The sequence below is a fragment of the Lynx canadensis genome, chromosome B4 (assembly GCF_007474595.2).
Source record: "Lynx canadensis isolate LIC74 chromosome B4, mLynCan4.pri.v2, whole genome shotgun sequence".
In the NCBI taxonomy this organism is placed as follows: Eukaryota; Metazoa; Chordata; class Mammalia; order Carnivora; family Felidae; genus Lynx; species Lynx canadensis.
This window is the reverse complement of record NC_044309.1, coordinates 116,329,882-116,353,584: the sequence shown is the minus strand read 5'-3', so window position 1 is coordinate 116,353,584 and position 23,703 is coordinate 116,329,882. Positions and strand designations below refer to the sequence as shown.

Below are 23,703 nucleotides of genomic sequence, written 5' to 3'. Positions count from 1 at the left end.
GAGAGGGAGAGAGAGAGAGAGAGAGTGGGGGGGACGGGGCAGAGAGAGAGGGAGACACAGGATCTGAAGCAGGCTTCAGGCTCTGAGCTGTCCAGCACAGATTATGACCTGAGCTGAAGCCGAACGCTTAACTGGACTGAGCAACCCAGGTGACCCTTCCCATTCCCACTTTAAATGCATAATTGGTACCCTGCTTTTCTTGGCAAGTTTATGAAATGGAAGTAAATTCAATAACTAAGGTCTCAATGTGCCCTTAAAATATATTTCCTGAATGGAAAAAATTAACACATATTTATTGAAAACATATTTTATGCCAGTTACTAGAGATTCAAAGAAATTTAACCCACTGGTTCTTTTCCTGCAAGGGCTTACAATCTAGTGGAGAGAGGCAGATAAACACATGATTACCATGCAGTGTACTAAATGCAATTTTCTGTGAAATTACATTGGCTCCATTCATGCTTTTTTTCCAGTTCTATCAACCAGAACAAGATTCTTGGCAAGATAGTGAATATAGCATAGTTTGTCTTAGCTCCTTCCCTTAAGACATTCCCTTTCCCTCCATCAGGAAGCCAGTTCGTTCTCTATCTACGCAACTCTGAGTCCAGTTCTTGGATTGAGAACCAATGGTTATAATCCCAGCTGATTGTTATTACTAATACTTAAGGATTTGCCCTTCTGAGCATAAGTACATTGTGTATGGGCTCCTGGACCTACAACCCCATATAAAAGCTAAGAAATTGCAGGCAACTGACTAACTGAAAAGAGAGAAGTCTCAAGTACTGGCCAATTTCATTCTTTAAACGTATTTTTTTCTGCTCTATACCTATCTTTATTTTATTGCCCATACTTTCTCACAAGAGCTGTTTTCTCTAGTGTCCAACTTCGGACCAATGAATAGATTGTAAAACTTTTTCTTTTTTTTTTTTTTGTATTTTTTTTTAATATATGAAATTTATTGTCAAATTGGTTTCCATACACACCCAGTGCTCATCCCAAAAGGTGCCCTTGTAAAACTTTTTCAATTCGGTTGCATTCTTGCTATATGTATATTGGGCAAGGGTTTGGAACAGCCTTCAACCTCTTTTTGCCCCATTCGACAGAATGTTTCAAGCCCCCTTTTCCACCAAATTCAATTATTAGCTTCATATTCACCATAGAACTCCACATCTTCTGTTAAATTAAAACATGCAAACCTTTAATGGGGAAAAGGAATATTTTATTTGTAATGAAAAGACATGTTTCCTGACAATACTCTCTATTCAAAGGTTGTGCTGTAGCATGTTGCCCATGTTTTTGTCCTGTATTAGAGGAGCAGGTTCTAACAGGCCTAGCCCATTATTAGAATTTATCTCTTTCATGCATAAGACTTCATTCTTTCAAAGTTAACCTTTTCTTTAAAAGGGACATACTATCTCTTTATAAATTAATCAGTTTTGCCTTCACATTTGTCTAACTTGCTGCATAGCATTATTCCACTTCTAAATCATTTGTCATAGCTAAATGGAGTTCATGAATTGCTGCAGCTGCCTTTAAGTGGGCATTTTCCTTTGGTTCATAGAGTAGTAGGCACTGTTTGCATTCTCTTTTCACAAACATTTTTAAAGTCCCAATGACAGTATAATAGAAGACTCATTTTTCCATCAAAATTCAAAATTGAATGGTAAAATGAAAATAAAATCATGTATATGTAAACAATAATGGCACAAATAGCACAAAGGAAATTACTTAATTTATGAAATTCAAGAATTCTGAATACTTAGCTGTAAAGTCTCCTCCTCCTCCCGTCCACTAACTTTCATTTGTAATTTTTAGCAGGACACGAACAACAGCATGTTCCTTTCTTTCTTGGAAAGCAGTTGGGAAGCAATTTTATCAGGCATTCCTAAAAGAATTCAATTAATATGATTCCTCTAAAGAATTAACCAGATTGATTTTTTTGCTGGGTATTTCCATTATGGTGAATGTCTATAGTAAGCATACTAGATGATGAAATATATCTTTATTTAAAAGGCAGGAGCTAGGATGATATTTAGTCTATGATATCTTTAGTCACAAGCAATGGGGGAAATGAGGCAGGGGAGGAGAACAGGAGGAGGAAAAATAAAAAGAACAGAATTTATGTTAGCTTAGGTATAGTCAGTATCAACAAATGAAAGTCTGTCTTCAGAGATTATTAACATTTATTTACCTTTTCCTTTGTGTCACAAGAAGTGCTGCAGGAATGAAGACATACATACTTTCTTTGCTCTCCCTTGTTTGGTTTTCAGATGATCTGGAAATGTTCTGCATTGGTGAGATAATAAGACCCAGCCACATGAGTCTTCTTTAGTAGTTCAGTATTCTGAACACAGAGAAGCAGGCCTTAAAATCACAGAACCCATGGGGCGCCTGGGTGGCTCAGTCGGTTAAGCGTCCGACTTCAGTTCAGGTCATGATCTCGCGGTCTGTGATGAGTTCGAGCCCCCGCGTCGGGCTCTGGGCTGATGGCTCAGAGCCTGGAGCCTGCTTCCGATTCTGTGTCTCCCTCTCTCTCTGCCCTCCCACCGTTTCATGCTCTGTCCTCTCTCTGTATCAAAAATAAATAAACGTTAAAAATAATTTTTTTTAAAAATCATAGAACCCTAAGTCTGGTAGGACCCTAAAAGTTGTCTAAGGCAATCTCCCATCTAATGTTTAAATGTTTTACGACATCTTGATAAGTGATTGTCCAGCCCATTTGCCTGACACTACCAGTCATATCCAGTTCTCACAACCTCTTGCTGTGGCCAACTTCCTCAATTCCATGGCTGCAGACTACTAGAAGGCTTTCTGCCTCAAAAGCAACAATGAAGAAGGCAGCTTTTTCTAAGCAAGACTATCTGTCTTATAGGGATGGATTTGAAAGATAATAATTTCCTCATTTTGCCCCCACCCAGATTCCTATATTTTGAGCCTCAAATATGTAGAAACTGTATTTTCTCCTCCTTATCTTTTTGGCTCTAATATATATTTGTCACTGAAGTGCATAGCTATAATGAGCATTCTGTTCCAATAATTGCTCAAATTACTGGTTCAAAGTTTGCATGAGTCCTTCCCTATAAGTATGCTAAAAATTACTTGCAAATAGATTAATATTAGTAACAAATAAGTAATATTAGATACAAGTAGGAAATTTTTTAATGTTTGTTTTCTTTAGAGAGAGAGAACATGAGGAAGGGGCAGAGAGAGAAGGAGAGAAGGAACCCCAAGCAGGCTCTGCACTAACAGTGGGGCTCGATCCTTGGGATCATAACCTGAGCTGAAATAAAGAGTTGGATGCTTAACCTGACTGAACCACCCAGGCGTCCCAGTAGGAAAAATTTTGACATTAATAGAATAAAGTACTTAGTATAAGGGAGGAAGTTATGAAATGCATAGAATATCCAAAATGCCAAGGAATTTCTTATATAATTAGGAGTTATAAATTTGTTATTAAAAGTCAATTTCTCCTTTTCCAATTAGACAGCCAGACATCACTCTTCTTCAACTAAACCTTAAGTACATAATCCCATTTTCCTGCCCTTTATCTAATTCATGTTTGGTGACCAAACAAGAGCCATGTTTAACTTGTTACTAAAGATTCCTTTTGTTTTTTTCTTTTCTTTCAATAAAGACCTAGTTTTACTTGCACATTTTTCCACAGCATCAAATAGTGGGTGATCTTTCAAGCTTGAACAGTAACAGTTGTATTGCTGAGGAAGGACTCTTGTTTCAGATGGTCTAGGTACTGATTTACAGCTATTTTTGGTAATTCTCAAAATGACAGCTCCCTTGAATTTTTCTGTGTGCAGAAAAATTTGCTAAGCTGGCATTTTTCAGACCCTGGGAGGTTCATCCCAATTCTCAGCATGTGGGAGCAAGGGAATGCTCTGAAATCCTTACTCCAGAGGGAATTGACCTGCCCCCATTATCTTGTAATACATGTGAATGTTTGATGAAGTTTCCCTATATGTCTGTGGCCTCCTGAGGCCTGGAATTTGTGGGCCAGGGCTAACCTATCAGCTGGGTGAAATTACTTATAAGTCTGGGGCATTCCAAGATCAAACCTGATAAATTGACCTATAATGATAGTTTGGTTCCTCCAAAGAGAATGAACAATACTTTGTAGCATCTATCTTTATATAGTACTTAGTAAGTGGTTGTTTGAAAGTAGAAAGGATGCTAAAAAGCAATAATGTAAGAATTAACAACCTTGAAAAATTTTGAACATTATCAGAAAAGATATGTGAGTTGTGAGTGCCACTGACTGTTGGAAAGCATAAGCTGGGGTAAAAAAATATACAGTAAAACCTTGGATTGTGAGTAACTTGTTTTGTGAGTGTTCTGCAAGAGGAGCAAACATTTCTAAGAAATTTTAACTTGATAAACGAGCAATGTCTTGCAGTATGAGTAGTACATGATGCCGAACATCACATGATCACAACTGAGCCAATGGTTCTTGAAAGTTGCTTTGATATACAAGTGCTTTGGATTACAAGCATGTTTCTGGAACAAATTATGCTCTCAAACCAAGGTTTTACTGTATATATATGTATAAAATGACTATATATATATATGTATATATATATATACTATAAAAAATATATACTATATATATATATAAATATATATACTATATATATAAAAATATATATATACTATAAAAAATAGTAAAAGAGGAAGGGGAAGAAAGAACACAACAGACAAGATAAGAATGAGGTAGAAAGTTTTTTTTTAAAAGAAGAAAAGAAGTGTATTTAATATACCTTTTAATCATTTCCTTACACAAAAATTTTCATAGATCTTCAGTACCTACAGGGTAAATTCCAGCATCCTAAGCTAATATTTAATGTGCTTCATGATCTATATAGAACCAATCCCCCAACACATGCCCTCTTTATTTACTGACTTTTTTTCTAGAATATTCCTTTGGGATTCTTATCTTCTTGTCCTTGTCTCTAAGGAAAATCCTATGTGTTCTTTAAGACACAGCCTCAAGGACTAAGAAGTTTTACGCAAATAGCATTTGTTGATGTTGGTCTTTACCATATTTATGTTAGTTAGACTTAACATTTTCTAAAATGCCCCCCTCAGATAGTACTCCATATAACAGCAGTGGTGAATTAGGGATGGCTTATTCTAGGAATTCTGACTCTAATGCCATTAAATATTTGTATCCTAGATGTTTTGTGTGTAGTATTTTTTTAAAATAGGTTATAGAACTTAGGGAATTAATTAAAAAACTACTCTTCTCGTTATTTTCATTATGCTACCGACTTCTGCCAGCTATATAAGTGTATCTTCACTTTACCAAACTCTTCAACTTTGAGAGATTTTTCTTTCTCAGTTTTTCCAAAGACTCCATTTTGCTTGAAATCAACATCTAGCACAAGTAAACAAAGAACTGTCCAGGTTTACTAAGAGCCTTTAGAGAATCTTACCACACCAAAGTTATATAATAGAGTTTCTGTTTTTCATCATACTAAGGAAGGTTGAATTTAAAAGATTTAATAAAAACAGTAAGACTGGAGGATTTCTATCAGAATATATGAAAAACCAGATTTCCAAGAGCTAGGATAAAAAGACCACACTCTTATAGAGCAGTAAAAATTGAATTCCTACAGATTCCAAATTGAAGTGCAAATTTGTCTTTAGAATTTACCTGAATGTGTAAATGGAGATGTATCTTACAACTCCATGGAACTTCACATGTAAACAGCTCCTAGCAGAGATAGTCACAAAGAGAAGCCCAAGAAATAGGTGACTGTAACTCAGCTCACACTTGGGCTTTCCAGTACCCAAATCAGTAAATTGAATCTATAACACTAGTTCCATTTCTATAAGGAAAATCAACAAAAATTTTTGCATCATCATACTCTAAGGAGCTAATCCCACCCTCTTAAAAAAAGTTATATTCTTTAATTAATCCCTAAGAACTAAAAGAGCAGCTATAATTAATTTTCATTAACTAAAAAAACTTACATTATAATACAAAGAAATGAAATTTAGCAAGATGGCCATCAAAATCATTATTTATTAAATTTTCCAGACTATAACACTTAGGTTTCATACAGATCATTCACAAGGAGTCTTCAGTCCTCCATGCCTATATAATTCCTTGAACTTTTTGTGAGCATAATGTCTGTAGTAATCATATCACACACTTGGATAATGCATAATCCAGAATGCCTCTACTAGTGAAGAGGCACTAAGAGAATTAAAAGACAAAGGGGCTCCTGGGTAAGAAAACACAACTTACTCTAGGGTTAAATTAGGTCAGGCATAGTTCATCAATGTATTGGTGTAGCTATTTCCAGATTTGTTGAACTCTAGGGACTCATTTTGATTCTGCCCACCCCAAGTACATGTCATTTCATGTCATTTTTAGTAGTTCCTTTATCATTGCCATCAAAATATTTTAGCTGTACTGAAATAAACTTTGTTCAGAGATTCTCCGTAGCCTCCTAGCACCACAACTTGATTCATTTTGTTTCCTCTTCCTGGAAAGTCTCTTCCCTTCTGCCTGTCAGAAATACTGCCCATGTTTAAGGACCAGCTTAAAATTCAACCCCCTTCTAAAGCCCCCACAACTGCTAATCTCTGATGACTTCTGCATCTTTTAAATTCTCATATCATTTTGTTTTCTTAGGTATTTATTGTCTTATTTATCTATAATATTTTTATATGTAAATATTTTATCCACCTACATTACACTATTCTGAAACACAAATTATGTTTTGTAATGCTTTGTGTACCAAACATTGCCTAACATATTGCCTATTTTGGTAGTTATATTTGTTGACTGGTTGGTATAATTTATTACTTTCATGGTAATTTACCTTTTCTACTGTTTCTCAAGAAAAAAAACCCTTATAGATCCAAATTTGGAAACCCCATTCTGAGCTACTTTACAAAACTCTCATTTGTACAGTCATGACATCACATGTCAGTAAGTGCATGCTGGTACTAGAATTCATGGCAACAGTTACTAGGGAGTATTCAAAATGATCCAAGATATTAATTTTTAGAAATTATTGGTGAGATTATACAAAAAATATTAAAATCCTCATAAAACTCTCAGATCCTAAAGAATTCTACTAAAGTATTCCTCCCTGTGAGAAACACTATTTTAATCCTCAACTACTCTGAATTGTAGGATGAAAAGAAAATTTTATGGTAATTATGACAAAATATATTCAAAGTCTTAAACAACTATACACACACACACACACACACACACACATATATATGTCTGTTTTTTATAAAGTTTTTTATTTTATTTATTTATTTTTATTTTAGAGAGAGAGAGCACACAAACGGGAGAGATGAACAGAGGGAGAGAGAGTCCTAAACAGGCTCCACACTCAGCGTGGGGCCCAACTCAGGGCTCAATCCCACAATCCTGGGATCATGACCTGAGCTGAAATCAAGAGTCAGACACTCAACTGACTGAGCCACCCAGCTGCCTCAAAAATATATACATTTTTGATTGATCAATTTTACTTCTAGAAAACACATTCCAAACAAAGATGTACACAAATAGTTAGCTACAAGGATATTCATTATAGAATTAAAATATATGTAAAAATAATTAAAAACCTAATTAACCAAAAATAGGTGATTGGTAAAATAAGTTGTACACCATACAAGGGAGCCATTAAAATGTGTGTTGTACAAGAATATTTAATGAAATGGAAAGATGATGTCAACATATTGTTATATGAAAAAAGAATTATATAATTATATTTTAAAGTACTAGAAATATAAACTTCAAATGTTGATTATGATTATGATATGAGATAATCATATTTACAGATTTCCAAATTTTCTATAGTGAGGATGTAGTACTCTTGTGTAAAGAATTTTAAAAACGTTAAGGCATTAAAAATTTAAATAAATATCTAGCCAGTACCTAAGAATTGCTCATTAGGGTCACATAATTTACAGCCAAGAAAAATATATTATGTAACCTTTTGAATTAATCACAAGACAAACTAAAGAAAGGATCTCCCATCTTGATGGCTTTTTTAGGGAAGTATATGAATATCATATTGCTAAAGCCAACCAATGAGATAAGACTATGGGAAGAATATTCCTTCCCAGCATTGTTTGTGCCTCACAGCTCTTATTTATTTTTCTTTGTAGGTCCATGGGAAGTGTATGTGTAAGCACAACACAGCAGGCACCCACTGCCAACACTGTGCACCATTATACAATGACCGCCCCTGGGAGGCAGCTGATGGCAAAACAGGATCTCCTAAAGAGTGCAGAAGTGAGTACCAAGCCCACAAGACTAAAAGCCTTCTTTGTAAAGTAAACTTATCTCTGGACTCCTTGGTCTCTAGAAATACAATATAAAGTGGTAGATGACAGGCACTGTAACCTACACAAATATAGCCCATATCACTGCCCACTAAAACCTCCACCATTGGAAACAATTGCTGCTTGCAAAGTTGCCAATATGACTATTTTACCAACAATGTGTTGCCCAATGCTTGGATGCTTTGCAGAATCTAAGCACCCTTCTTGAGAAGTTGACATAATAAAAACATAGCTAGACACAAGAGCAACAGGAGGATTATGGCATACAATTACCCTCACAGCTGAAATATTGAATTATAACCATGAAAATAGCTATCTCCAGTTTGGTTCTCAAAACAAACCTATAAAGCAGATGGTGTTAATCCCATTTTAGAGATCAGAAAATTGAGGCTCAGTAAGATTAAGTAACTTGCCAAAGTTAGTAAATGATTGTCAGGACTTGATCACAGCTCTTCAGACTCCAAATTAAATGTTTGTGTTTTTTTTTTCAATAATGCCATAATGCCTTTCTTTTCACTTATGATACTTGAAATGACAGATCAAATTTGAAATTAAGCCAGTTAGTCAAGAATTGGACTACATTACCAAGGCTAACTTGGGAGTTTCAAGATTAGATAAAAGGGTAAAAAATATGGGAATAAAAACCATTTTTTTCTTTGCAGTTCAAAATGTTCAGACACATACACATACCCATAACAATGTTTATACTCACAAACTTCAATTTTACAAGGATTTAAAAGGCAAGCACCGTGGGTAACATTGTGGGAAGTCTCTTCCCATACATAATTTGGAATCATAATTGATTTATTTTAGTTTCTAGGAAAAGTAAAGGATTTCCTCTAGGCATAAATCCTGAATTATCTTATGCTTTTTAAAGATTATGAATCTGGTCAAAATATCATAACAACACATCAAGGAAACAATGAAAAAACAATAGCACAAACACGGGTTGACGTCCACGAAAATGTCTGCATTCTTATTCTAAATCACTCATCAAAAGAATCTAAAGAATTTCTCCTAAATTCCTAGAGTGCCATTCCTGGTCCTTTCCACAGACACCAACTGCGTATCTAAAGACCTGTAGAACACAGAGACTTGTCACGTGGTGCTATTGATATTATAAATGACTTAGAGAAATTGTTACAAAAGAAACAATGTGGGTCTCTTCTCTAAAAAAAATTCAGGCTTCTATAGGAAACTATCTTGTACTCACCAGTACATCAATAGCTAAGGAATAGTACTTCATGAAAGACAAATCAATCTACCTGACAAATTCCTAATCCCTGTCCCCATAAGGTTCCTTCTAGGCTTCTCAGTGAGCATGAATTCAGACCTGTATCTGCAATATGAATTTTCATTTTCAAATAATGCCTGACAATGTGGAGTTTTCTAAGCATGGTCAGGGGACCCACAGTGATGACTCTGGTCCTTGGCGGGGAGGAAATGGGTAGCCACTCAAATAGTTTTTCCACAATAAATGTCAACCCCAGTTGCTAAGGAAACAGTAACATCTCTGCCTAAGGAGATGGATCTATGCCTTGCTGACTTTCAGGCATATCCCAAAACTTAATTATTTTTTAATTAAAAATTACAAAGAAACACTGGAAGGATACACAAGAAACTGAAAAAAAAAAAGTAGTAACCTGTTAAAAATAGGGAGGACAGGATACACAGGGATAGGGATACTAGAGTTCTCATTGTCTGCCTTTTATATACTTTATATGTTTTGAGCATGTACTGTGAAAATATACACTATTTAAAAAACTAAAAATAAATTTTTAAAAAGAACACTATATGTTAATTATATTTGAATTAAAAAATTAGCAATCAGCTTACCCTATTTTTAACTGCCTGAATATTAGAGAACCTGTTGTTTTATTTTTAATTATTTGGTTTCCTCCCATGCCTTTTTCCCCCCTCAGCCTGCAAGTGCAATGGGCATGCTGATGCCTGTCACTTTGACATTAAGGTGTGGGAGGCATCAGGTAATCGTAGTGGGGGTGTCTGCAATGACTGTCAGCACAACACAGAAGGTCAGCATTGCCAGCGATGTAAGCCAGGCTTCTACCGGGACCTCCGGAGACCTTTTTCTGCTCCAGATGCTTGCAAAAGTAAGTCAACTAGTGGTTACTGAAAAAAAAAAAAAAAAAAAAAAACTTGCTTTGTACAAAAGAGATGAATCTTTCCATCTTTTATATGCTGATCCATGGGAGAGAGGTCATGAAATTCTCAGACAATACACTGACATGCACTAGTTCATTTCTTCATTGATAAAAGGCATGAACTTTCAACTTCATAAAAATAATCTCCTTTATCACTCTGCATGAAGTAAAATTTTTTCCCATAGCATCACATTTTGGAAAACTAGATGACCCAAGATAAAAAAAAAAAAAAAAAAGGATGCTGAAAGAAAGATATATTTACAATAAATTTTTAAATGTTTTACTTATTTTTGAAAGAGCATCAGTGGGGGAGGGACAGAAGATCTGAAAAGGGCTCTGTGCTTACAGCAGTGAGCCTGATGTGGGGCTTGAACTCAGGAACTGTGAGATCATGACCGGAGTCGAAGTCTGACACTCAACTGACCCAGCCACTCAGGTGCCCTTTAAAAATTTTTTAAGGGGATGCTGGCTGGCTTAGTTTGTAAAGTATGTGACTCTTGATCTTGGGATCATGAGTTCAAGCCCCACATTTGGTGCAGAGATTACCAAGAAAAGTGTTTTCTTTTCTTGTAAAATTATCTTAAGACTAAATATATGAGTAGGACTTAGACAATAAGTGAACTCAAACTGATGAAATAAAGAGTTATTATCTGCACTTGGGTTATTCTAGCTTCATCTCTACAGCAAATGTGAAACCTGAAAAACCACAGGTTTTCATATCATTATGAATATACTTTGGTTGACACTGCCTTAATGTACCCCTGTATTACAGACTAATTTAGAACATAACAATAATCCCCTACTCTTCCCCAAAACACCATAAAATGGATTTTGCTTTTTTGTTAGCATAATTCCAAGAAGACGTTTATATGAAAAAAGAGTAGAATTTAAAAGACCTGCTCAATTAATGAGATATTATCTGAAACATGTGACTCTGAAGGGCACAGTCAGAGCTTAAGGAGATGTCCAATGTGGATGAATAGCTCATCTAACTACATGAGTAACTATACATCTATCAACTCAGAAATTATTAGACGACAAAAACCACTCAAGACTGTTAATGGAGATTGATGATCAGGCATTTCCTTTCCCCACCAAGGACTCCATGTTCTGGCTCAAAAACAGTGACAGGAAGGGAGCAATACAATGGGAAAGAATCATTTAAAATCTTGCCTTTTTTTTAATTTAAAGGAAAAAAAATTCTATTGCTCTTGAAAAATACATATTTTTAACATCAGACAGGAGATATCTACATGAAATTTGAGTGCTCTTGCTTGTTACAAGCTTTCTCTCTTAAATTGTAGAAGACAGAAGGTGGCACAGCTCACTTTCAACATTGAGCCCAAAATTTAGATTTGCATCTTAATATTTCTCTGAGAATTCCATTTCACTCCTGCTCCTTTCATTTGAATAGGTTTTGAACAGATCTGGAATAGAAGCTTTCCCTGATCCTTATGGTTATGTGATCTTATGCCAGCTATTAAAGCTGTTTGGATTTTGATTTTTTTTCTCCCCATAGGGTGGTAATGAGAATTATATAAAATAAAGTATGTAAACTATTTAGCACATTGCCTTTATAGAAAGCTCTCAAGAAATGGAAACTAGCATTATAATAGCTATTATTGTCCTATAAGATAGAAGGTGGGAAATAATGCTACAGAATTTCTACTCTTTGTTGATTTAAAACACTTTATGTCAAAGATAATTACATCTTTAAAATCCACAGTACCTTGGGAAATAAAATAAAGACCCAGCCCCAAGTGCTCAATGAAGGGTCTGCTTATAAAATTGCTTAGACTCACAATATATTCAGTCCTAATACCATTTTCTACAGGATATATTTAAATAGATAGAGCAGTGCCTTGCTGGCTTAGTCTCTAGAACATGCGACTCTTTTTTTTTTTTCTTAATGTTTATTCACTTTTTTGACAGAGAGAGAGAGAGAGAGAGCAAGCAGGGGAGGGGCAGAGAGACAGGGAGACAGAATCTGAAGCAGGCTCCAGGCTCTGAACTGTCAGCACAGAGCCCGATGTGGGGCTCGAACCCATGAACTGTGAGATCATGACTTGAACTGAAATTGAACACTTAACCCACTGAGCCACCCAGGTGCCCTGAACATGCTACTTTTGATCTCAGGGTCATGAGTTAGTTCAAGCCCCACGTTGGGTATAGAAATTACTTAAAATAAAAGTTTAAAAAGAAAAGATATATTTAAAAATTATAATAGATAGATATGTATATATGTGTATTGCATATCCTCAGACCACTAGTAGAAATGTCTAAAAATGAGAATATACTAGCTACTAAGCAAATAATATAGAAAAGGAATTTATCATTGAGTAACTTAGATAAGGTAACTCTCTTGTTGGACAACAGGCAACATTTTTCCTTTTTTATTGCTTTTTAAAAAAGTTTATTTACTCATTTTGAGAGAGAAAGAAAGAGAGAAAGCAAGGGAGGGGCAGAGAGAGAGGGGGGAAGAGAATCCCAAGCAGACTCCACACTCAGCTCAGAGCCTGACATGGGGCTTGAACTCACAAACCTGACATCATGACCTGAGCTGAAATCAAGAGTTGGATGCTTAACTAACTGAGCCACCCAGGCACCCCAATGGGGAACATTTTCAAATACGTTTTCAAAGATACTATTAAATAGCATTGACTTGAAACACTATGTTGTACAATGTACCTAACATATATTTGTTCATTCAAACATTCAATGTATATATTGAGTGCCTATTGAGTGCCAAGAGCTAGGGACACATCAGGGAACTAAACAAAGTTCTTTAACCATTAAAAATAGAAATAGAAAAGGTTTGGGGCACCTGAGTGGGTCAGTCAGTTAGGCATTGGACTTGCGCTCAGGACATGATCTCGCAGTCTGTGAGTCAAGCCTCTCATTAGGCTCAGTGCTGACAGCTCAGAGCCTGGAGCCTGCTTTGGATTCTGTGTCTCCCTCTCTCTCTACCCTTCCCCAGCTTGCACGCACGCGCTCTTTCTCTCTCTCTCTCTCAAAAATAAATAAACATTAAAATTTTTTTTAAAGAAATATAAAAGGTTTATTGGCAGACCTGGAGCCAAGATAAATACCTTTTAAAATTTTTGTTTTGTTTCTTTTTGTTACTGTGTTATGTTCAAGCTATGGCTCATTCTTACAAAATATAAAAAGGTTGCCAGCTCTAGCTTTTTAAATCCTAGAGAGCTTTTTAAATCCTAGAATTTTAAATTCAGAATTTTACAAAAAAGATCATGAAAAAGGAGATTAGTTAAAAAGTGACTCCTTGTTAATGATCACTACTTTACTTATACAACTCTTTTAGAGACTCATACAAAAAAAAAAGAATTTACAGGTTTTGGTCCCCAAACTACAAGTTCTATAAAAACATAAGCAAAATGTGAGAATGTAGCTAAAACTAACAACACATAAGAGAGACACAGTCTTTTCACAGTGTTTATTTATGTGAGAATTTGTGTAAAAGTATATATGTCTGTTTTATAGGTGTGTATGTAAGCAAATAGTGGTATGTATGTGTGCACATGTATGTTAGATCACGTAAGTATGCTCAGTATTGTGTTAGAGAGTGTGGAGGGAGCTCATAGGAGGAGCATTTAACAAGAGTTGAATGTTTTGGGGTGCCTGAGTGGCTCAGTTGGTTAAGCATCTGACTCTTGGTTTTGGTTCATGTCAAGATCTCACGGTTCGTGAGTTCAAGCCTGCCTCAGGCTATGCTGACAGTGTGCAGCCTGCTTGGGAATCTCTCCCTCTCTTTCTGTTCCTTCTCTGCTTGTACTTTCTCTCTCTTACATAACAAATAAACTTTAAACAATTAATTAAAAAAACAAGTTGAATGTTTTGAGTTTTGATAAAACCTGAGGCCTGAAGTTTAATAGGAATCAACATAGCACGGTTAAGTTTATTCCTAGTAGAGAAAACAACCAGAGCCAAAATGGAACAGAAGGACAAAGAACATAACATACTTTGAGAACTGAAAAAAATTCAGAATGGCCATTAAGGCAAGAAAGAGGGGGGAAGGCAACAACACAAAAGGGAATGATAATAGTAGAAAATATGGGTGGTTGCCTGGTGTCCTCATCTTTGACAGTGAGATGGAGCTGACTGCACTACCCACAAGTGGTTGAAAGTCAACCAATAAATATCATTTAGCATAATTTTTCCTGGGCCCTACCAAGTTGATATTTATAGGCATTATCTAAGTATTAGAAGACCTAAATAAAGCACCAAAGCCATTTCAGTGAAAACGCCATCAAGACCACATTAATACATTTAAAAAAACCTGAAATATTATGAGGTATTTAGAACATATTTGCCTGACTTACTCAACTCTTTAAGTTGTCATGAGATTCTGAAAGACTGAAAGATAGAAAATACTACTGCTAAGTGAAATTGCTAATCACTCCTAAACAAATACCTTCATAGTATTTAATGCACCAAGTAAGGAAGTTATGAAAATAACTGATACCAATTTAGTCCTGCTAGCGTAATTGTAGGTGGTAGATGGATTAGTAGGGAAGATCCATATTTCCTTCTTTCCTTCTCCGGACAGCCCCCTGATCCACTGATTAGACAGCTGAGGAAAGCATATCTCCATTCATTTTATGGCTATTCTGGCATATGTTTGGGACAAGATATCTGTGTCAACTTCCCTAGCATGGATTTCTTTACTGGCACCTTCTTCCAGAATATTATTCTTTCTGTTCTTCTCTCAACTTTTCTGAACCAGGGGGAACTCCCAATACTTATTCGTACATCCAGTTCTTTTCTCTACCTTCATACTCTCCGTAATATATTGTTTGATTGTCAACATGTTTGGCAGAGTTTTCATTTTTTTATCTAGTAATATTTTCATATCATCGACTATCTCCTTAACAGATGTGTCTATGTACCACCTTCAGAGTTATTAACTTTGACAAAGTTTATGATAAATTTACTAATATGATAACATTTACTAACGTTACAGCGTACCAGATTTCATGCTAGATGCTGATAGAGATATTGCTGTAACTAGAACTTTCCCCCCATTAGTTCCTACTTTTCTGAGGAAGATCGTATCAAGAAAACAAGTCAATATTATGATATGATATTAAAAAATTTAAACTATCTCAGTGTGTGCTTATATCAACATGTACAATGTTATTCAAAATAACAATTTTATTATATTTATTCTACTGTGCTTACCAAGGCGGAAAAGTAACCTGCAACTCAGTGTGTGGTCCACAGGCCAGCCCCGTTGGCATCATTCAGTTGCTGATTAGAAAATACAGAACTTCTTATCCCATCCCAGACCTAATGAACCAAATATGCACTTTAACAAAATTCCCAGATGACTGTATCATACTAAAGTTTAAGATTGCTTCAGAATGCTTCTCTCTCTCTCTCTCTCTGTCTTTTTAAGATTTTATTCTTAAGTAATCTCTACATCCAATGTGGGGCTTGAACTCACAACCCCAAGAACATGAGTCTCTACCGACTGAGCCAGCCAGGCACACTCAGAATGCTTTTCAACAAAGGTTAAATGCATCTTAGCACTTACTCTACAATTAAGTCGGCTAGAACATCCTACCATTCCCAGAACATCCAAGTTAGCCAAGATTTGCATTTCTATTTGTATGCATATGAACTTAGAATTTATAAAAATGAATTACATAGAGATGTACTGATTAAAAAATAGATATCTGGATGAATATTTTTCCATAGTGCAGCATTTTCCAAAGTTTGATTCATGCAACACTAACTCCATGAGATGTCAATAGGAATTAGATAAGGAAAATTTTTTCTATGACTTTCAAAATTTAAGAAATGGTGAATTAATCAAGTACTTATTCAGGATTTCTCCAAGCATTTCATATGCTAATAATGTTCATTATAAACCTCCTATAAAACTTGGAGGTGTGTCTCTCAGATTTAACCAAAGAATGCTTTTCTTACAGAGCGTCTAAGGAGCCAAGATAAATACCTTTTAAAATTTTTGTTTTGTTTTCTTTTTGTTACTGTGCTATGCTCAAGCTATGCCTCATATTGGAAAATGCTGGAAAATACCGCTATTATATAGTGACATATCTATGGAAAGACTTCACTTGGGAAGATATATCCTAGAATATTCCTTCTGTATATTTCTTCCTCATTTCTAAGTGCTAGAGCCTACAACTGTATATCAAGGAAATAGTAAACCTCTATTTCCGTCAGTGAAATAATCACAAACAGAATATTAAGTAAGGCAGGGCAATATAGTCTGTTGGACTTCCAGAGATGATTTATGAAAACATCTCTCCCTTATTTCCTAGTTATCTTCTCAGGAGCTGGAACCACTGAAAACCTGAGGCAGCAGCCCAGACAAAATTTACTAGAAGTATATAAATTATACCTCAGTTTAGCTCAGGAAACACAGAGTGCCTCCTCTATGCCAGGCATTGCGGTAAGCACTAGGTCTGTAAAGATAAAAGGTCTTCCCTAAGAGATCTTTAATTCTAAATGGGGAGAAATTTAAGTAACAGATTATTTCAATATACTGTGGTGATGGTGATGATAATAAATAATAGTTGACATTTATTGAGTGCCTACTATTCTCTGTTTACTGTTCAAAAGGCTGTATATGTATTAGCCTTTGTATATGTATTAACTTCCACAAAAGCTATTTGATGTTGGTACTATTATCCCCACTATATGAGCAAATGCAATGAAAGGGATACATCAAGCTTCTTAGAGAGAGTGTAGGGTAGGGTGAAAGCAATTAAGGGAAGACTTCCTTGAAGAGATGCCTCTGATACTTCTTTGGTGGCTGTTTTTATTTTTTCCTCTAAAAGTACTGAAACACAATATTTGTACTACTTTCTAATCAATGATTGCCTTTGTTGACTTTAATGAGTTGATCTAGAAAATAAAATGAACTGATGTTATTCTTCCTCACAGATTACATATATACATTTAACAGAATACTTACCTGGACACATTTTTCCATCCAACAAATACTGGTGACATTAATCTTGAGACTGTTCACAGTTAGGTAGCTAACTCTCTGCCAAATAAGCCAAGGATTTATTGGCTCCATTGATGTTCCAGGCTATTTTTCCCTTCCACTCTCCTGACAAGCTCTATGCTGAATGCTATTGTCCTTACATATACATTTTTTAGTTGATGGTAATAAATTCATCAGACCTGAATAAAAAGAGCTCTAAACCAAATCTACTGGCCAATAGATTTATAATTAAATCATCTCTGTTCTCGCTTCCTCTTTATTACAATCTTAAGTAGGGTCAACTGTGGGACACAAACAATCAACAACACATTTCCATAGCCAAGAAAGCACTTTGAGGATTCTAGAGATGTTTGTTTTTTTAAGACTAGTGGAGATCATTGGAACTAAATTTATTTCTACAACTCAGAAAAAAAAAATGTAAAGGACAGTGCATTTAAGGTCTGTAAACACAAGGGAAAATGTGAATCTCTCCAGCTGAATCTAGAGTTGAGAGGAGAATGGAGGCTCAGACCAGCTGGTTGCTAAAGTACAGAAGTAAAATGGAAAATATAATTATCACTGTGTACTAAGATACTTTGAAGAACACTGTCTCTATGTTTTAAAAGAGCAGTCTCTTTTAGAGTAACTCACTTGAAATATTGAATGTCACTTATGTACCTGTTGTATCCTATCACCTAAGTAGATTTTCCTTTGGCACACATATTAAAAATATGAGAATGACCTCACTGAACTGTGGTGTGCTAGCTTTCTAGGGAGGGAAAATGCCCAGATTTATAGCATTGGCCAATTTCTATGGTTTAAGTATTTCCCCCAAGGCCAATTTCAAGCTATCAGATCATTTTCAAATCAGGAACCCAAACAGACTCATACTCTATACCACAAGTGGAATGGTTTCCCTCCTTTGAAAGAAGTCTTGCCTCTCCACCTTCACAGCTTCTTTCTCTGATCTCAAGCACTACTCCAATCTAGTCATTGGTTCCCCAACCCGTGTATGCATCAGAATCACTTGGGAGCACTTACTGAAAATATAAACTCTCAGAGCCTTTCCCTAGATCTTCTGAATCAAAATCTCCAACAGGGATCCGGGGCAGATATCTGTTTTTTGTTTTTGTTTTTGTTTTTGTTTTTGTCTTTAAAAGCAAGGTTGGTGATTCTGATTCAGCCTTTTGGTTTCCTGGCCAGCAACTGAGAACCATTACATATACCATTGTTTCTAATGTGCGCTCTGTTCACTTCCATCCTTGAATGAAAGATTTTGAGCTAATAATCATCTATAACTCAATCTGCTCACTGAATTAGCCATAACTCTGACAGAAAATCCTAAAGGATTACTAAAACTCTTGACTAGACATTTTTCCTGACTCAGTGATAGATATAAATGCTCAAAAGCTTTCATGTCACTTATCTTTCCCTCTTAAGAATGTCTAACTTAGGGTGCTCGCTTCGGCAGCACATATACTAAAATTGGAACGATACAGAGAAGATTAGCATGGCCCCTGCACAAAGAATGTCTAACTTAGAACCTCTGCTTTTCTCAAAAAAAAAAAAAAAAATTATGGCAGATTTCTAAGATACCTGTTTTTCATGTAACAGTTTCAAAATAAATATCTAGCAATTCCATTCAGAGAACTCCCTCTTGTTCATAGTATATACATTGATTTACCATAAGTACTTCATATTTTAGAGTTCATTATTGTGTAATAAGACTGGAATTTATAATAAAATTAACTTACCACTACATTGACAATTTACTTTTACTTCTGTATTTACATATTTCAGAACGTGCACTAAACTACTATGTTATTGTGTTGGATTTAAATAATCGTTGAATGTAGTTCTTCATGAAGCCCCATTCTCCCCCCCACCTTTTAACACCAAAGAATATCTTAAATGTTAGATTCATGGGAAATTGGGTGTGAAATATTGACAGCTATTCTATGACACCTCTCTACAGAAAATTTCCCTTGCATACACACACATGTTCCCATACAACACATGGTTTGAAATAGATGTTTGAAGAAATGACTTATAGAATAGGATAGCTCTTGGGGCACCTGGGTGGCTCAGTAAGTTAAGCGCCTAACTTTAGCTCAGGTCATGAGCTGGTCTGTGAGTTCAAGCCCTGTGTCAGGCTCTGTGCTGACAGCTCAGAGCCTGGAGCCTGCTTCGGATTCTGTCTCCCTCTCTCTCCCCCTTCCCTGCTCACACTCTGTCTCTCTCTCTCAAAAATAAATAAACATTGGGGCGCCTGGGTGGCGCAGTCGGTTAAGCGTCTGACTTCAGCCAGGTCACGATCTCGCGGTCCGTGAGTTCGAGCCCCGCGTCGGCTCTGGGCTGATGGCTCAGAGCCTGGAGCCTGTTTCCGATTCTGTGTCTCCCTCTCTCTCTGCTCCCCCGTTCATGCTCTGTCTCTGTCTGTCCCAAAAATAAATAAACGTTGAAAAAAAAAATTTTTAAAAAAAAAAAAAAATAAATAAATAAATAAATAAACATTAAAAAAAATTTTTTTAAAGAATAGGATAGCTCTTTGTTTTAGGAAACAGCCAGTTAGTTCCTTTACAATAAATTTTTGGCTTTTATGTTATGACATATTTTTAACTATTGCATCGTCTCTCTCCATAAAGAAAAATCAGCAAATGGAAAAGAAAGCAGAATTTATTCCCCATCAAAGTAAACAACCTCTTGAAAAACTGACATGCCCTTCCTTCCTCTCTGGCGGTCCAAAATAAATGTAGTCTGTTGCCTTTCAGCAAAGAGTGAACAAAAATAAACTTGGTCCTTCTGCCCTAAAACCCAAACCAACTGTTTACCAAGATACCATTTTGTTACTTGGTTACCGTTACCCTGACTAGCCAGCTATCTCTGTAAAGAGCTCAGTCATCCATCCAAATCTATCTTTTTTTCCTTCTTGCTTTTTTTCTTCTTCTTTTCTTCTTTCTGTCTTAGGTGAAAACTGCTCAACTGATGGAAACACAGTGTCTAGAATGGGTGACTCTCTTGCTGCAGACTGTCTTTCCATTCTTCACAGTCAACTCAAATATCACCCTCTCATCATGCTCCCAAGAAGAATTTCTGTGTTTGTCTGCTTCCTTGTACCTCTATTTATTAATTATTTCATTCTACCTCTAGGATGGTTATACTTTCCCTTCAAATTGTATCAGAAGTAAAAATTTTTAAATAATTAAATCCAGATACCTTACCACATTTAGGAGCCCACAGCACTTCCCCACTTTTCATTGTTGTACCTATGTTCCAGTCCGTATCAGAAAAGGATTGTTTCCCAAGGGTCATTAAAGTCTCTTCCTATAGTAGCTTGGTGGGCTTTTTCTTTCAAATTACAGTTTCAGCAAAACCACATGAGTCCATTTATGTCATATAAACAACTTAGACATTCCTGTTTTATGCTGAAAGCAACTGTGAATGATTTCAGCATAGAATCAATATGAAGTAACTGTTTTTGAAAACTTTAAATAGAACCAGTCACTTGGCAATCATAGTTGGGAAACTTTAATGTCAGCTTTAAAAAAATCTAGGATGTAAAACCAGAGGGTTAAGAAATGGAAAAGATAGAGAAAAATACATATATCATACTGTAGTAATCATACTGGGACTATCCCTTAAAAAGATCAAATGACATAAATTAAAATCACCCCTCAAAAGGAGAAATTTTATGAACTGATGAATAATAAAAGTCAGTCAAATTTGGGAAGAGAAGTGGGAGAGATCATGAGATTCTCTACCATGTTTCCAAAACAGAAAGTGTAATTCACTGAATAAATAAACAATACACCATTCTGTGTTTCATGAGGACAAGCAATAAATAATCAGGCAAATAATTATGAAATATCAAAACTCTCAGAAAGCCTGGACAAAATTAGATAGGGTACAAAGAAGAGAAGTAGCATTTGTTGAATGGCTACTATGGGCCAGACACTGTGCTGGGCAATTTACATAACTTACCTCATTTAGCAATCTTTAGGAGTTAGGTGGTGACTTTTATATTTTACAAATGAGGACACTGAGGCTTAAATTAATTATATAATTTGTTCAACTTCACACAGCTGGTCAGAGGCAGGGCTGGGATTTGAACCCAGGTTTGTCTGACCTTAAAGACTGATCCAAATACACACAGAGATCTCAAGAACTTGATTCTACACTGTGGTCTGGTGGATGAAAACAAAATGAGTTTTTAAATGCAGAAATGAGTGAACATATGTATTAGAACCAAATATAGTTTTTAAAGGCCTTAACCTCTTGAAAAAATGTATTATCCTACATTGCCGTGTAAAGTTTGAACTTCAGGAGCTGCATTTATCTTAAGGAATCTTCGTACAGGAAAGATGGAGCTAACTGAAGAGTGTTCCACATGGGCCAACACAACAATCAAGAAAACAGAGATACTAATGAACAAATATGAAAGAGGCTAAATAGTCTCAACTCAACTAGGAAACTGCTCAAGAAGAATACAACAACTTTCTTCAAACACTCAAAGGGTGTAAGGGGACATAGGGAGCAGCAAAACGTAATTTACTGCCCTAGAACAAAGAGTTGTAATTAGATATAATTAGATGAAAGTGAGGAAAAAAGATTGATTAATGTGAAAAAAAAAATTCACTGCCAGTGAAAGGCATTTATGGGTGGGGAATGTCCCCTACAGAGTTGGAATAAAGAACTTTTATCACAAATAATAAATAATAAAATTTGACTGAGTGAAGCATTAAATGTAGGGAACCGTCTTGCACTAGGAAAATTCAGAATAATCTGTTCTGTTTAACCATTTCAGTTTTCTCTGGATTTGGGGTGTGTGTATGTGTGGTGTGTGTGTGTGTGTGTTCTATTTCTAGTATCTTAGGATTGCAATGCTGTGGTGCTAAAATACTAAAAACCTATAAAAGAAATAATATGACCCTTTTAGGAGATTCATCAAAACATATTTCATGGCTGTCACTCATTCCAAGGCACATTCATTCAACAAAGATTGAATCACTAAAATGGTTCAGCATGGTCCTAGGCCATTCATCTCTTTGGATACAGAGATGAAAAGATGTGGTTTCTACCTTCTGGGCCTTCACAGTTGTACTATAGATAGCAGGAGGTGAAAAAAATCTAAAGAGATTAAACTGGAGGCCAAAAGACCATCAATCATTAACAAATAGTCATTGTGACTATTAATCATCCATTTTTAAAAATCAAACAGATTTACTTAACCAGTTAAATCTTACTAGGTGGCCAGTCCCATCCTATTCACTGTATATATACAATAAAACAGAGTCCCTAATTCCATGGAAACAGACTATAATAAATTTATCCAAGTAAATATGTAATTTAAAACTGTATAAGTGTTAGAAGAAAAGGGTACCATGATAGATGTAGCAGGGATGAACCACATCAGTTGAAGGAGAAGACAGATGGGGTCAGTAAGCATTCTTTATCCAAAAGAAAAGGAGTTAGGGAGCACTACAGTTCCTGGCGAGGCACTTGGTAGATGGTGGCTGAGTAGAATGGAAATACAGAAGACTTTCTCAACAAAAAGATAAGATGTTTGATATAACAAATTCCTCAAAGCAAAATACCGTTGTCTAAAATTATACTTGACTTAAGTCTTCCTGTAACAAAATGTATCTCTACACTACAAAGTACTTTCTGCCAGTTAACTGAAGTAGCAACCCAGGAAATAAATTAGCTATTTAGCCATCTAAGATCTTTAGATATACCCAGGAATAAATAGTAACTGGCTCAGTTACAACTAGTAAACAGGGAAAGAATGATACAGAACAAATTGAGGGTCTGAGTAGTGGTCACATAGTTAAAGCATTAAAATAAAGGGTATGTCTTTTGTATTTATTTGCATTACTCATTTAAAGTATATAGAAAAACACGGGAAATATACTTAAATACCTTATTTTTCTTAAAGCATGGGATTACTTTTCACTGTGTGAGTACAATAACTCAAGAGACATTGCATTTCAGTAAGTGAAAGGCAAGTCTTAATTATTTTTCTTATTAGATTTATTCTAGCATATAATTTATTCAAATTAATATTCATCTGAATTGGTAAATAGCTATATTTGAACACAATGCTATCATATATAAAGGAGAATTTAAAAATGGGGCAATTACTTTGTTTATAACTTTTCTTTATTTTCCTATAGTGTTGTACACTAGCAAAAATAATTGATAGTAGAAGGAGAAAACAGTCCCCAAAAAGGTAGCAAGACACTTTAT

General features: G+C 35.5%; 1 protein-coding gene and 1 pseudogene across 1 annotated transcript in view; both read left to right on the top strand.

Annotated features, from left to right (window-relative positions):
- The window catches only part of NTN4 (netrin 4), a 125,734-nt gene that overhangs the window by 75,311 nt on the left and 26,720 nt on the right, over positions 1-23,703 (top strand). The window contains 2 exon segments of the mRNA XM_030323432.1: positions 8,146-8,272; positions 10,245-10,433. Coding sequence (XP_030179292.1) covers positions 8,146-8,272; positions 10,245-10,433 — 316 coding nt within the window.
- Positions 18,913-19,013, top strand: LOC115519544 (annotated as a pseudogene).